General features: G+C 45.2%; 1 protein-coding gene across 3 annotated transcripts in view; it reads right to left on the bottom strand.

The window, feature by feature from the left end:
* nova2 (NOVA alternative splicing regulator 2) overlaps positions 1-16,192 on the bottom strand; it is a 63,653-nt gene extending 47,461 nt beyond the window's left edge. For 2 of the 3 annotated variants that reach the window (XM_061072824.1, XM_061072825.1), the window contains exons 1-2: positions 16,033-16,192; positions 552-695 (exon numbers count right to left, since the gene is read on the bottom strand). In XM_061072824.1, the coding sequence (XP_060928807.1) occupies positions 552-695; positions 16,033-16,192 (304 nt within the window). Of the gene's footprint in view, positions 1-551; positions 696-13,592; positions 13,662-16,032 lie in introns of all 3 variants that reach the window. The other variant, XM_061072823.1, reaches the window with a different exon arrangement.
* Between the last annotated feature and the right edge of the window lie 837 nt (positions 16,193-17,029).

The raw sequence follows: 17,029 nt of genomic DNA, 5'->3' as shown, positions 1-17,029 counted from the left end.
GAGACAGCTGTTCTGTTTACCTCTCCTTCATCCATCCTCCGTCCATCCTTCATCCATCCTTCGGGGAAACTTCACCCTTTTCTAACTCAAACTCATTCTGATTTCATCCTGTCTTTCTGCACATATTTGATATGTAATGGTGAATTGTTCGAATATTTCTTTACATGATTGGACAAATGTGGATTAAATTCACACAACAAATTAAAATATGTAAGAATTATTTTACATTGTGGACGGTATCTTGTTTAATGTAAAAATAATATCTTGTTTTTATTTCTTAGCCATATTTTGTGCTTGTGTGATTTGGGTTTGAATCATGAAAACAACTTTGGCAATATAATAAAATGTAAATTAAAAGTGTTGCTGTATCCAAGTGTCTAAGGATGAAGTTTTCCTTTGTTTACATCCGTCTCTGCATCCATCACCATCATCATCATCATCATCACCATCATCATCATCATCACCCTCTACATCATCATCATCATCATCATCATCATCATCATCATCATCATCAGCAGCAGCAGCAGCAGCAGCAGGAAGGGAAGTCTTACCCGGGTAGAAGTCTTTGGATTTGGACAGCTTGATGGTGGCTCCGGTCTCTTTCTGCAGCTGGACGATGGTCTGCCCCCCCTTCCCGATGATGGAACCCGCCGCATAGCTGGGAATCAAAACCTTCAGGAAGTACTCGCCTTCCTCTGCAGCAGGAAACAGGAAACAGGAAGTCAGTGAGAGAGAGCTACTGCAGCACAGGTTCTGTTAACTTCAGATAAAAGCTGGAGGAGAAACACATTCAGTCCTTTGCCCTCATGCCTGCCCTCTGGTTTCATTTATCACACTTTGCATCAAAGGCAATTTAATAAGGAACGAGCCAAAAGGTGCCGAGGCGTCTTCTGGCTCGTGTTCGGTAAAGTGGAGGCCGAGTGTTTGTCAGTTATCACGCTCTGACAGAACAGATGTGAGCTGGTGCTGCATCGCTAAACCAAAGCAGAAGAACTCCATTCCCCCCCCACACCCCCCACTTTCCTCCCTCGCTGCCGACCGTCCCGCCCAATCACATCAAACACTGACTGATATCCATGACAACTAATTATTTCCATAATCTGATGATTTCATGTCGGCGTTATCTCTCCGCTTTCTCTGCACGTCCATTTACGCCCCGGCCTCTAAAACGCTCGCCGCCAGATCGGCTCTGATCTAATTTCGGCGTCGGGCCGGAGGAATCTGCTCCTCGTCATCGCCCGGACGCCACGGAGCGAGACAAGGAACACGCCGCTGCTCGCTGCTGCTATTAGAGCCAATCAGATTCAACCGACGCTCGTGGATGCGGCGCCGTGTCAATGCATAACACCACGTGCACACACTCACACACACACACACTCACACACACACACACACACACACATGCACACCATCACACACACACGTGCCCTAAATAACAGGAGCAGACAAGATCACACTTTGAGGATTTTAAAGCCTCGACTAATTAAACCAAAAGAATCTGCTGGGAAAAGACTTCAAGTTTAAATTCAAGAGGGAAAAGATTTGTTGTGTTAAAATCACAAATGCAAATTATGTTTCTCTAATATCTTTAAGAAGAAAAATGCCACTAGTGTCTTAAATCACTCATTCAAGGTCTTAAAACGATTTATTACTCCACAGAACATCTATAATCTCTTTAGTTTTCTCTGAAATTTACATAATTCTATAGAAATAATATGAAAGAAAAACGCTCCACAGTTCCTAAACACATTGTTCTGTCCCTGCTGCTGATTCTCTGCCTCCCTCCCTCCCTCCTATCATCCTCCACGTTGGATAATCCAGGACATGTAACCTCAGGAGGCAGATTAAAATAGGATTATTATTACAGGGGCACAGTCTCTTCCAGAGGGGGGGGGGCACCTTGAAACACCGGTGTTCTCCGTCTGCTACAGACGAGCAACTGACGACTAATGAAATAACAGAATATCCTGCTGTGGACAGAAGGAGTCAAATCAGACGGAAGATGCACAAATGAGTTTTATTGAATGACTCTAAATACCAGAAAGCTATTTAAAGTCATTCTTTCCTATTAAATCCCTATAACACTTGTGTTGCTTCATAACAACGAGGTGTATTTGACACGTCGCTATAAATACATTTGAAAAGTGAGCGTGTCTTTGCCCTCAGGTGTTTTCAGTTCTTCTGCTCGATCAGACGGTGCAGACCTCGGGCGGAGAGACGCTCGGAGTTTGTTCAGGTTTCCACAGGGAGACGGAGGAAGTCTGGACTCAGAATCCACAGAATCCTGAGAGTGGATTCAAAACGTCTGAGGAGAAGTCAGAAGCTTCTGAAGCTCAGTTAAAACATGAGGAGAATTCTGGTGTTTGACCAAATTGAGCCTCAAGATGCACATTTCAGATTTACGTTGTGCAGTAAAATTATAAACCCACGTTGTTTGGCATTTGTTTGTTTGCTAACATTTGAAATTATATTGAGCCACAAACTTTGGCTGGTGGGTCCGTTTGTTTCTTGGCGTTTTTTCATATTATTCAGCAGCAAAGCTCTGAAATATCAGAGTTTTCTGTAGAATCCAGATTTCCCAGTTATAACGATGACTTTCATGTTGATATGAACATCATGTACAAGTCAGAAACTGGTGATTAGTGGTAATCGAAGTGAGCAGGAGCTGGATCACCGACATGTGGAGCATTTTAATGATCTATAAAAACATCCGTAAAATAAACTTAGCATTCAAAATCAAAACAAGCTGCAAACCCGTTTTAATTTGGAGCTTCTAAACGAGACGCATCTTTGTCAAATTCTGTAAAAACCGATCTGAATTAAACTTCTCGTCTTTGGTTCCTAGTAAACTTTTGCCCCTGAGACAGTTCCGATGATTAGCTGGTGTTTGAGGAGTGTTTGGTCCTGGGTGGGCTCGGCTCTCGTCTCCGAGCGCTCGGCCAAGTGGCAGCACAGGAAACCCGACACTCCCCGGCCCTTCCTCGGCTCAGCCGGTGATGAAATACAAACTGCAGGAGCTCCAGCACGGACGAGGAGGAGAGACAAACCCGACCTGCCCTCAGTTCGACCACTTGTTTTATTTGTGGAATTAGATTCAACCTTTGTTCAAAGTGAGAATCTGAATTCGTTGGTGTGCATCAGAAAGCAAAGTGTGATCGTGTAAAGACTCTGAAGGTTTGTCTCCTCTGTCCTCTGAAGGTCCAACTGTCCTTCTATCTATTCATCCTTCTGTCATCTGCTCTGCTTGATGGAGGGTGAAGGAAACTCATCTCCTCCACCATGAAGGTTGTGTTCTCATTAATGTTTTGTCTTTCAGCAGGATTACGTAAAAGCTGCAAAACTTTGTGGAGAGAGGAACTTTATTCTATATTTTCTTTTTAATTGTAAATAGGAACGATTATAAATGCAGTGAAATCGCAGAAACGTTTCTATGGACCAGGTCTGAGGAGCAACATCATGATAACATGGTGGAGGTATGTGCTCTTCAAGTGTCCAGCGAGTGGAACCATCTAATCTGAACTTCCTTACACTGGTTTCCTCCCTTTGGCTTCATTTCAGATGGAGAAAGTTTGACTTTGGTTGAGATCTCCTGAAGGAGCTTGATTTTAAACTTCAGCTTGTCATTGATATTCTTTTTTAATGGTTTCACTCCATTTTAAAACAATTAATCTCATAAAAACTGTGAACCTATGTTTATATCTTTAATTTAGTGACACAAACCTCATCTCGAGAACCTCAGTTGAGCTGGATGTTGTTATCGTTTGGGTTATTTATCAGTCGCTTACAAATAAAAACAACGGTGACGTAATGTTTATGGAGTTCTCGCTCCCTCTCACAGAAGCATCTTGTTTGTGAGCTTGAAATCACAAATCGTGGTCGTGGCCTGAAACCGTCTGTCTCCTCCTCACTACCTCTCCTTCCTCTCCCCTCCTTCCCTCCTCATCTCCTTCCTCTCCCCTCCTTCCCTCCTCATCTCCTTTCCTCTCCCCTCCTTCCCTCTCTGTGCTGCAGTGACCCACTTTGAGTACGGAGCCTTGGACTGACCTGCTTTAGATAGAGGCTAGCTAATTATAACCAGCACGTATTAATAAGGCAGGGGAATTGGTAAATACGACACACACACACACAGACATATGCACACACACAAACACAAAAGCTGCACAAAACAGACTCACAAACACCTCCTCCACACACAGAACATTTTCTACGTCTCACAAACAAGCCTACACACCTTGGCAACGTGACTCATCACGGACATGAGAGGATGTACTGAGTGACTCATGCTCATCACTTGCATCTGTTGCATGGTAACCCCTTGTATGGGTTTGTTATTTATATATATCATGAATTTAACCCGCGACAAACTTGAGAACAGGACGGCTCTTCTTTATTTCAACATGTTTTCCTGATCAAATATTTCTCACTTGGGACACGTGCTGCTGAATATCCATAACACCAGTTTGACATATGACGAAGCCGTTAAAGAACAAACTCGATGCAGATGTTTGAGCTCCACGAGCCGGTGAGATTCCTCCGCCAGCGAGTCGACAGCTCGTCGCTCTCATTAAACTGCAGAGCTGGTTCTCCACAGGGTGATGTAACGCAGAGTCAATTACACTTTGGAAATAAAGCTTTTAGCAGGTTTCAAAACGGCAGTGACTCAATTTTTATAAATATGCACCAACTTTATATATATATATTTATAAAGGAGCTTGAAGCTGCGCTGCACTCGAGCCTCGTCCTCCCACACCGCTCCATCCTCAACGAGTCTGTTTACGCAGGACTTTTTTATCAACATTCCTCAGTTTTATCAAATCTATCAGGTCGTTTTTTAAAAGTCTTTCCACACACGAGGCAGGAGAAGTTTGAGAAAGTAAAAAGATTTTGATGTGTGACTTTAAAGATGCTCTTGAATATCTGAGATACATTTGTGGCAACTCCCCTCAACTCGGCCCGGTACTGAAGGATGGGATGTTTGGGTTTTTAAAAGCTTTGTCTTTAGGAAGCGGCTGCATGGACGAGAGATGAAGATCAGCCTGTTGAGGTTAATGAGCTCTGCCTTTAGAGAATAGAATAAAATGTGAGGTCTGAGAGTCTAAAGAGCAACTAAAAAAAAACACAAAAAAAGAGATTATAATATAAACAAATCAAAACAAATCTAAATAAGCTTCTTAATATAGAATATTGATATTTGTCAGTCTATAGATTCATGCTCATACCCTGCAAATTATCACAGACGAGAAAATGGCAACCGTTCATAAATCAAACAGGATAAACTGATATTTTTTAACATTAAAGTTGAATTATGGAGTAAAACCGTGTTATTTAATTAAATATTTGCGTTATCTTGTTCACTACGTCTGTTTATATCTGTTTATAGTGTGAACTACAAACTTCACCATTAAATGGGCTCCGCTAGCCTCGTCTGAGCCGCCAGCGTCTGCGCTGACCTCAGAATCCGATAGAGGTCACCCATCGCTCGCCCACGCACGGCTCCCTCTCCCAGCTTAACAAATTCAAAAAAGACGATGGTGAAAAACTTCTGCGCCGTGGGCGTTGGAGCAAAGACGTCTTTGGGAGTTGTTAAAGCGTTCAGACACAAAAGTCCTCGTTTCACTGATGAACTACGAACATCAGAAGACGATGGAACATCCAGAGGTCGACTCAGAAACTCTCACACTGTCAGAATCAAACTCTGGTTCCAGGACGAGTGTAGAGAGAAGATTAGACTCATTGTTCTCTGCTACTATTTTCTGCGTTGATACGAAGCATCATCGCAGATCCAGAGTCTCATCCCCCCCCCCCACGCTGACAACTTAATGAGCATGTAAACCTTCAGTCCAAATAGGAACAAGAAAAACACCATAATTATAGACGAGGTGATTGTTGCGGATTAGTTCTCGCTGAACGGGGGGATTTTCTGGGGTTTATTAAAGATACAGCAGCAATAACGTCATGAAGAGAAACTCCAGGCCAGTGCTCCAGCTACAGATATGTTCTTTGTTTGATGTTAAAACTTTGTTTAAATACTTCTGTTGAAGAAGCATGTTCATTTTTATACCTTTTTGAGAAAGTCCAGTTTATTTATTTGGCAGATTTCTGTGCGTCAAGATGACAAGAAATATTAAAAAAACGCTTAGAGTGTTAATTTCAGAAGATCTGTGTTGATATGAAGAATGTGAAGCATCTTGTCAAAGTTTTACAAATAATAAAATACTTTATCTTTTGGCTCATTAGCTTCACATTATCATAGATATATGGACGTTGAAAATATAGTTTTCTCTCAAAATATACAACTTCATCCTCGAAATCTCTGAATTTCCTTTTTCTCCAAATTGAAAACTACGGTTTCTGAATGAAATCAAATATCTTTCTGTCACCTCTGCACTACACGTTATTGATAATAAAAACAACTAAATAAAAACCCAACTTTCAGACCCACATTCCTCACAACCTCTAAAATGGCTGCCAGAGGTAACAGCACTATGTCACAGACGACCTTCACCTGGTTTATAACACCATGTGGGTCCGTGTGCTCTGATTCCTCCAACACACTCATCCACAGCCTCACAACAGCCAGTTGATTCTCTCACTCGCAGCTGCAAGATTCTTAAATGCCACTTTAATGTCATGTTTATTTTATTCCAGTTTATTTATATGTGTTTTTGAGCAAAGTGCTTCTGCTGAATACTTTTGTGGCGTCTTAGTTTTCCCAGCTGATGTGAAGTGGCAGGTTTCCAGGAGTCTTATCAAGCCCCAACACAACACGGCGCTCCCACAACACAAACCACAACACAAACCACAACACAAACCACAACACACTGAGACAAGCCACCACAACACTGAGGAAACTCTGGGATCGAGACTGAAAAGAGGGATTACGAGTTCAAACCCCGGCTACTACTGTGTGGGGCAGGTAATGGAGCGTGCATGTGCATGTGTGTGTGTCTGTGTGTGTGTGTGCAGCTGAGTAAGTACAGGGTTCCCTATTGGCTGCTGTGATGAGTGTCTTTGTTTTCACTCCTCTAAGAAACACACTGGCCTGTAAATCCCTGCAGCTCCAACACACAGGAAGTTCACACGTTTCCGTTTGAATGTCAGAAGGGTTTCACAAAAAAAACGTTTCTGTGCATCTGCTTTGTCAATGGTGTGTGTGTGTGTGTGTGTGTGTGTGTGTGTGTGTGTGTGTGTGTGTGTGTGTACTTGTTACATCTTAGTGAGGACATTTTGGCCTTTCCTCAGTTTTTCTAGGGCTGTTGGAGGATTAAGTTTTAGGGTTAAATTTACAGCCACTAACACCCGCTCACATCTGGCTTTTGTCTGCGATGGGAATGGACACAATCAGGGTTTTAATCGGATCCGATCGGCGCAGATGGAAACGTGACACCCGGCTGAAGGTGCTAATTCGGCGAGACGGCGAGGTGAGAGGGCGCCACGGTTGTCGCTGAAGTTCATGACGTCGAACGAGACGCAGCGGGAGAATAAAACTTCTCTCCTGGCAACGGGAGAGGAAGTATAAACCTTTTTTAGACGAGTTTTATAGTGTTAAAAAAGAAAAACGATAAATGTACAATAGTGCGAGTGTGTGTGTTGTAATAAAAACGTGGCCAACCCACCACTCCCATAACGTTTGAGAGCTGGCAAGGTCAGAGTGTGTGTCAGAGAGTGTACTGTGTGTGTGTGTGTGTGTGTGTGTTCAAAACTAACATCTTCATAAAACTGTGTGTGTTCATCTCCAAGTCTCAGTGGGTCAAGAGGGTGGGGGCCATTGTTGTCGTTGGAGACATGGAGGTCGTTCACAATAAATAATATAACGTCCCCCACAACAGAACTGGATGAGTAAACAGTCCAATCTGTTGCTACGGCCCCCCCGGACCCCTAGGACCCGCCAGGCCCAGAATAGGCTCTTCATGCTGGGGGATTGGAGGCTCAAGTCCTGAGATCTGGTGTCCCCGGGCCGGCAGGGGTGGAGGGGTTGAGGGGTGGAGGGGTTGAGGGGTTGGCGGCGGCGAGTGGGGGGGGATCACGGATCCCTTCTCGTGTTCTGTTACTTTGACTTCACATGCATGACTCTTCAACACGCCTAGTTTTAGTTTATCATACTATGAATGGATCACGGTCCGACTCCAACGACTCCTCGTGGTCTGTGAGGTTCGCTGTCAAACAGCTGATGAACCGGACGTGAACCAGTGATTAATAATTTAAATGAGAATGGAAATAAAGTTGGAGTTTTACAGTCCAACAATAGTCTAAATGTTCTAATCAAAGCTCATTTCAACTCTATTCTTCAACCTAAATATCTACGAGAGCCCGTGGAAAATCTGTGAGATAATGAGAGACACAAAACACAGGGATTCATTCTAAAAATATCACAGCCTTATGGTATAAATGTGTGTGTGTGTGTGTGTGTGTGTGTGATCGGTCTGTTGTGCAACTCTTCCTCGAAACATCCTCTGTGAGTCTGAGTTGTAGCGGCGTGTTGCTTGGCGGATGACGGGGGTCGGGCTGCTCTGGTATGGAGCTCTGGGACCTTGGAAAATATTCATCTCCCCTAAGCAGGGAGAGTTAAGGGGGGGGGGGGGCAGGCTTTGTCTAACACATACCCCCCTCAGTCCTCTGCTCTTTTGTTGAGGGGTTACACACACACACACACACACACACACACACACACACACACACACACACACACACACACATGTAAAGCTCTCCAGCAGTGGGGCTCTGACCAGCTGTCTTTAGCCTGAAAGATGGCCGTCGTCACTCATAACCACAGAGATGGCGAGCAGGATGGCGAGCAGGAGGAGAAGCTCTCTCTCTCTCTCTCTCTCTCTCTCTCTCTCTCTCTCTCTCCCTCGTGCCGCTCGCCTCGTCTCCCTGCGTGTGAATGTTTCACTTTTCCCATGTCACCCATTCAATTTAGATCTGACATTTTAGGAGATGACTGTCGGCGTGCAGAGGCGGATCTGATTTCTCCATCACTGGATTTAGACGCCGCACTTAAAATACCTCCGACCGTAATCGAGCATTTAGGGAAGAATTATGTGATTAAATGATAAAAAGGTTGTTTTCATGTTAATGTTTGAGTCAGTGTCACTAAAATCCACTTTTTTCCGTTAATGGAATCAAATCAGCATCTAAGGTGCTGTTTTGTTTTTATTCCCAGAAATCATTTTCTTATTGGTGCTGCTTTTTTGGGAAATATTTGGTAATTTAAGATGTTTCAATTCAGAAGTGACGATCGGGTCTTTGTTAATAATAATAACAAGTGGCTCCTTTTATCTGGAAGCAAGCGGCAGCAACAGACTGGATGAATTATGGAGCACGATCGCTAAGAGAAAAAAATATGTAAAAAGAAATGAATGTCCCGATCTGTTCACCGTAAACAAAACCTAACGGAGGGAATCTGTGAGAACGACAACAGAGGCGTTTGCTTTGAATAGAGGTTTAGTGAGAGCCAATCAGAAGCCTGCATACGGACACGTTCCCCATCATCAGGCTGGGTGCGTAGAAATCGGAGCGGACACGGCGGCTAAGCTAACAAAGATAACCGAAGCCGCCGCCTCCTTTCTCTCCCTTCTGTGTGTGGGTGTTTGTGTGTGTGTGTGTGTGTGTGTGTGTGTGTGTGTGTGTTTGTGTGTGTGTGTGTGTGTGTGTGAAACTGGGTGTGTATTGTTCATGGACCAAGGCTATTTCTGAGGAGGGGGCCCAGGCGTCCTCGCTGCATCGGCCCTTTCATCGCTCTCTCATCCATATTCATCACCACCCTTCTCTCTCCACCTATCAGAGAGCAGCTCGCTGTGACTGGCGTCCCGCTCCACCAATACCACGCTTCCCTTTGTGGGAACATCCCACCTCTCGGGCGCCTTCACCCCACCCAGCACAACGGCTTATTTTTTTACTTTGACGCAGTGGCTTTAAAAAAAAAAAGATAGAGATACAGGAGAGGGTGGAGGAGGAGAACGAGAGTCGCAGCCGCCGCCGTTGGCCGAGTCCCAACGACGGCGGCTGCGAATCGATCGGCAGCCTCGGAAACGGTTGCCGAGCCAGCGTCGTCAATGGCGGGGCTGAAAAAAGCCGAAGGGGGGGGGGGGCGGAGGAGGAGGAGATGATGGGGGGACGAGGGTGCAGGAGGACAGGAAGAGAAGGAGGGTGAAGTCGTGATGGTCTGAAGGAGAGCATGATTAGTATGGACGAGGAGGAGAGGAAGAGGACGGAAGAGGGAGAGAGGAGAGGGAGCAGCCGAGAGACGCTCGGGCGAGCGAGTGTAGTAAACAGGCGAGTCGCAGAGGGAACGCCGTGTTCCGCACGAGGCGAAAGGACGAGAGGAAACCTCACGCCATCTTTGACACAAAAACTACGCTCAACGTTCAATCAAAGACTCGATGTACGAACAATACACATGAAGATTTAGTGAGAAACCATCCCACAAACTGAATATTATATTAAAAAAATTTAAAACGTATCAGCTTTGTCGTCTTGTATTTTGTGTTCTGAGCTGAACGTGGTGAATCTTCCTCCTCGAGCCCCCCCCCCCCCCCCCCCCCGTCGATCAATGTGAGGACGACAGCTCGCGTCTGTGCGGACGTCCCAAAAAACTAAGATCAATAGCATCAAAGGGCCGGTCTCACACAGCCACGGCTCAATACACAGCGAGCAAGCATGTGTGTGTGTGTGTCTGTCTGTGTGTGTGTGTTGGGTTTGTTTGTGCATGTGCCTCCATCTGCGGCACAGTACATCACCGACACACACCTTCATCTTCCTCATTACTCCAACTCCATCTCTGCTTTTTGCAACTTCGACACTCAAGAGAGAAAACACGAAAATAACTACGTAACACACACACACAACTACACACACACACTAACACACACGCACACAACTGCTATAGTCCCCTAATGTCGCTTGGCAAGGGCATTTCCCCCTCCTCCTTCCCAACACCGACTTGCCAGTAAATCCATTTACTAAATGAATGTATTATATCTTACAGAGAGGAGAGGGGAGGAGAGCAGAGGAGACGAGGAGGGAGGAGGAAGCAGAGGAGAGAAGAGGAGATGAAGAAGGAGAGGAGAGACGAGGAGGGACGAGGCAAGATGAGGAGAGATGGGGTGAAATGAGGAGACGAAGAAGAAGAAGAATAAGGAGAGACGAGCAGAGAAGAGGAGAGAAGAGAAGAGAGGAGGAGAGAAGAAGAAGAAGGAGAGACGAGGAGAGACGAGGAGAGACGAGGAGAGACGAGGTCTCCAGTCAGTGATGAAAGCACCGAGAGGTCTGAACGTCGAGGTCAGCTGACTCCTCCCTGCCTGTTAAACCCGGAGGCGTTCCCGCCCACGTGTTCCCTCTCTGACCACCTACATGGAAATCAAAACACAAAACTACAAAATAAAGCTCCAGTGTATTTGGTCCGAGCTTACGTAAGACTTATTAACGGATTATACAAGCAGCTTCTACCCTGAAAGCTGCGTTTTGTTTTGAATCCACTGGATCTCAGTCTTTTCTGTTGGAGTCAGGATGAGTTCTATAAACAAGGATCTGACCTGAGTGTTCGTGGAGAGATTTCTGAAACTAAAACTAAAATGAACACGCTATTATTACACAAGAGACACGGGTCGTCAATGCACGGAGCTTATTACCACTCATTGTTACGATTTATTGTCAGGCGGCCTCTAGTGGCAGCAGTTGTTATGACGGGAGCAACAGAAGAGGTCAGGTGACGTAAGGACTACGTAGCTCTAACTTTAAAGTTGTAGGCTACCAATCTTCAGCCAAACTGCGAACTTTTTCTGAACCTAAACACGTACATTTTGTGCTTTAAGCCTAAGAAACAACCTCAACTTCTGGTTTATTACCATTACCATGGCAACAAATGTCCACCTGCCACTTATATTAACGTACCTGATTTGTTATAAACTCTCAGGAAGAAAAACGAGACGACATTATGCAGACGACTCAGTGATTTATGTTTATGTGTTTTTAAATCCTGGCTTCAGTCACCTTTACTTTTAAAAAAAACACATGTACTTCGTGTATAAAACAATAACAGTGTGTACATTTTCTTAATATTTTAAGCTTTAAAATTAAACTATTTTAAATGTTGATGTATCTTTACCCTAAAGTCACGAGGGTTTAATTTACTACCTCATCATTCACAATATCTCCAGCTCCTGTTTAATAGACTCATAAATATCCTCATATCATAAATCTTTTACTAGATAATGTAAAAGCATGAACTCAAAACCAAAACTTTGCACTTTTCTGGTCTTCTAACGTTGGTTTTTCACGGTGTTCCACATATTCAAAAACCCTGAACCCTGATTGGCCGACAGCAGCAGACCCTTGAATTATGAATTAAAGATTTGAACTGGTCCAGTCAATCAGGTTCAAGTCCGGCTTTTGAAAATGATCTAAGTTTAAACATCTGAAACTAACACTCAAATATTTACAATAAGCTCATCGAGGCTCTCTGATCATTTATGTACATGATTAGAAGGGAAATCTGAATTCCTTTAATACCGCGGAGAACCCCCGCTGGGCTGGGGTGAGATGCCGGGGGGGGGGTTGCAAAGATAAGAATGGGTTTGGGTCGGCGGATTAGAGGGGGTGGTACTACTGGTGGTGGTGGTGGTGGTGGTGGTGGGGGGGGGGGTCTGTGAACAGCAGCCACAGCAGCTACTCATTGATCTTTTTTGTCTTTAAGACCTTCGGCTGTTTACTAGATGTGGTCGTGATTTATGACCTGCAGGGTTACAGCGGTCCCGTGTCGCTCAGCGTCTGACAGCTGACCAGCGCTGACCGCTTTACACCCACACACACACACACACAGACACACACACACACCAGCCAGAAGCTCGGTGGAAAAAATCCCAGTCCCATCTTTTTCTCGTCCTCTTTGAATTAAATATCTCCTCTCGCTTCTTCTCATTCACGCAGCAGATCTGATCGACGTGGATAGAAAACAATCGGCCCACGCGATGTTCCTTACATCTGGATTTTTATTTCTGAGCCGCAGCTGTTAGTTTAAAAACAATATGATCTAAAAACTATTTCGTACTGAAAAGCTGTTTTTTCTCTTTCTTGGTTCAATTTACCTGTGAAGAAGTGTTAACATGTTAACGAGTCGTGTGACTTTCACTCAGCAGCAGCTGCACAGTGCACACTGCAGCCAGCACATACATCACAATGAACATTTCAACAATACACCAGCAGTCGTAAACCCCCGGCGCTTTGATGGTTATGGCAAGCATGAGGTCAAAGGTCATCAGGACTCCCCTGTGAAGTAATGTTTGGCACCATGACAAAAGAAACACTGGATTTGTATAAAAAAGCATGAGAATGGATGTCATGGAGCTGAAAACGCACAATATATACACAATATCAGCATGCAACAGTCATGGGTAGAGTATGAGGGTGTTACATGTTACTTTAAATTCCTATTTAGATGTCAGACCCTGATTTTGGTTTAGATTTGGCTGTGCAGAAACGTGTCCTTGAGGAAGACAACATGAGCGTGTGTGTGTTATCACTGTCGAAGAAGGTTACAGTAAAGATTCAAAAAAAAAAAACAGCAAGAAGATCAAAATCGAAGTCTCTCTTACCATGAGTCTCAGTTTCTTGGAGAGGGAATACAATGCCTTCAGTTTCAAATAGGGGCTGCAGGAAGGCCACTACAGAGAGAGGAAGCACAGGGGGGGGCAGTGTGTGGCGTCAACTAATCACAGAGACACAACCAGTAGCATGATCTCTTCTATTCTAGTTCAAATATATATACAGCTTCATCTATAGACACTCGTTAGTGAATATAAACTGTTTCTACATCTTAGTGGTTCAATAAAAACACTAATTTAGGCTGAAACTGATTAATTCACTTTATAATATGAGACCATAAAAAGAAAACATTATTATAAAAAACAGACGTCAGTGCAAAGATTTTAACCAAAAACCTGCGACCAAGCTCTGATTCCTCTGTTGTTTCTCTAAAGGGGCAGAAGGGAGTGTGTGTGTGTGTGTGTGTGTGTATGTGTATGTGTGTGTGTGTGTGTGTGTGTGTGTGTGTGTGTGTGTGTGTGTGTGTTTGAGAGCAACTTTTTAAACCATCATCAGCCTAATGCTGCTGGCTGAGGGACTGTTGACCCGGTGGCAGTGCGGCCGTCCTCTGTCTGAGTAAAAGCCTGCTCGACCACGCTCCTCCTCCTCCTCCTCCTCCTCCTCCTCCTCTTCCTCCTCCTCTTCCTCCTCCTCCTACTCCCAACCTTTTCATTTGTCTAAATGGACGAGCGGCCTGACGGCTACGCAGGCAGGGGGCCATGTTTTTATTTTTTTTGTACATACAGCAGGAGCCTTTGGTTCTCCGAGATGTAGTTAAACGAAACCTGTCTCCATCTATTTATTACACTGACTCGTCTGTGGTGTTTCCTGTTGGCGGCTGAGGACACTGTTAGAAGTGACCGTCCCCTTCTTTACTGTCCCGGCTGAGAAGAGGTCCCCACGAAAAACTGATATTTACATAATGATAAAAAAACGTATCGACTCTCAATGGTCACAAGAAACGTTTCGGTTTTACAGCTTTGAGACTTAAAACTAAGTCAGAGCATTGTGTTCATATCAGATCTGGTCCTGCTTCTCACTACAGGACTGATATCAGATTTTATTTACATATTTTAATCCATAAACTGGACTATTATTATTCTTTGAAAATTAAATCAGATTTGACCTATATATCACCAATATTTGCTCTTTTAAATTTTAACTAAAACAAAATGAATTGTGTCAGTGAAAAGTTTCAAAAGTCTCATTAGGACTAAAAACTGTTTTAAGAGACTTTTAGTCCTTTACAGATTTAAACAATGAGTTCAAATATGAATATTTTAACATAAAAACAGTCAAATTTAACCAATTTCAGCAAGTAACTTGTAATTAGACAATATTACCGATAAGAATATTTTTAGCAGTTTAACTAAGATCTGTTTTATTTTAATTTTAATATTGCGGTTCTCTCTCTTGCACATATTTAAGGAACATGAATCCAAACCGTCAGATTTAACATTCTGCACTAACAGGCTGGATTTTTGACCTCATTCTAAATATTAAAGCATTTTTTAAATATGAGGATATAAAAATATCCACTGAATGCGCTCGTGTGACACATGCACATGTGTGTTGTATGTCCAAATGTCCATGATGGGGTGCATGGGCAGGATCGGCTCCTGATGGGTGATGGGAATGCTTGGCGCATGACAGCATGTAAACAAAAACCAAATATGGTTGATTGCCATGGAAACATATTCATATTTCATCCATAACCGGAGGATGATGAAGAAGAAGCATTGATGGGACAATTTAGAGGAATAAGAATAATCATCTTTCTTTCGTATCCTGCAAAGCATAAATACACAAGGCAGTGACATTTGCTGCAATAGTAACACAACGGAGGCACTGTCGCATTAATATGGGCCCCCCCACACCCCCCCTTAGCCACGGGCCTGCTGTTATAACGCGACGGCTTGTTTATCCGCCCGTGTCGGCGGATTGTACACAAAGCGGCGATGGTGGCTGATGTGTGAGATTATCACAAGGTCATCGGTCGGCGGGAGGAGAGCCGGAGACCACGCACCAGCCCGATCTGCTGTTCCGTCTTGTTTACATCCTCCCGGCGGCTCCAGCATGGCCGCGGCGGCTGCGCGTAAAATCTCTAAAAAAGACGCAATTTGGAATTTAAAAAAAAAAAAAGGGAAAACGTCGGATTCTGCTGCCGGGAAAGCGACAGGATGTGCGCGAGGGAACCGGCGCTTCCCTCCGAACCCCCCCCCCCCCCCTCATTGTTCCCCGAGGCCTGTGTTTATCTCAACGCACGATGTAAAAAATATATATATCCCATATTAAATAGGGAAAATAAATATCGCGCAACCCTGTGTTTCTACCGTTATCCGGATGCAGCGCACGGATCAACCTGCCTCCGGAGCAACGTTCACCCTGAACCCCCCCCCCCCCCATCACCCCCCCATCCCATCCCATCGCACCCCCCCCTGCAGCTCTTACCTCCCGTGTTCGTGCGCTTGGTGCTGCTGGCCTCCGTGGGGGTCTCCAGGGGTCGCTTGCGTGAGTCCGGCGGGTCGGACTCCATGTGCGGCTGCTGGCTGTGATGGAGCGGGTTGGAGAAAATCCCGTTTTGCTGCTGAACTGCTCCGCCGGCCATCATGGTGGAGCTTTCTCTTGGATGCTGCGTGTGCGTGTAAATCCCCCCCCCCTTCTCCGTGGAGATCTTGGTGGGTTTGTGTTGTTTTTTTTACGCAGCGCAGCCGGGCGGTGCGGATGAGTCCTGGGGAGGAGGAGGCGATTTGGGGGGAAATGGGGAGAAATCCTTGTGTTTCCTGCCGGAGGACGGTGTGTGTCCGCCTGTGTGTGTGTCCGCGGTGCACGGATGCTGCGCAGGGACGGAGAGCTGCTGCGGAGGATCGACTCAAAGAGGAAAAGGAGAAGAAGAAGAATCCAGACAGACCCCCGTGCAGCTGCGGAATCCAAAAAATACAAAACGTGCAAAAGAAGCGTCAGTCTTCCATCAAGCTCTGGAGGATGTGCGTGGTGAGGACGTGCGTGTCATTCCGCTGCAGCCGGGGAGACGAAGAGCGTTCTCATGTCAGGATGGTGGCGCTCCTCTGCAACAGCAGCGACACGGAACAATAAATAAAACAAAACTCCACCACAAAGAGGCGAGGAGGAGGAGGAGGAGGAGGAGGAGGAGGAGGGTAGAGGGGGGGGCGAAGGAAGACGGGGAAAAGGTCGATGAAGGAATCAGAGGAGCCTCGAACCTCTCACACACACACACACACACCGACTCGCACACACACGCACAAAAAGAAAAAGGTATCCGATGCGTAATTTGGCACGCTGGGTGGTTGTGGTTGTGGTGTTGTCCGGTCAGTGGAGACACCCGGTGGGGGGGGGCGGGTGCTGGTGGGTGAGGACGGTCCGGGGGACGCAGAGAGAGAGAGAGAGACTCGGGTTCGTCCTGCGCGTCCTCTTCTCGGTGAAGATG

This window comes from Limanda limanda, chromosome 6 (genome assembly GCF_963576545.1).
Source record: "Limanda limanda chromosome 6, fLimLim1.1, whole genome shotgun sequence".
Classification (NCBI taxonomy): domain Eukaryota; kingdom Metazoa; phylum Chordata; class Actinopteri; order Pleuronectiformes; family Pleuronectidae; genus Limanda; species Limanda limanda.
Note: the sequence above shows the minus strand (reverse complement) of the source record. Positions and strands in the feature narration are given on the sequence as shown.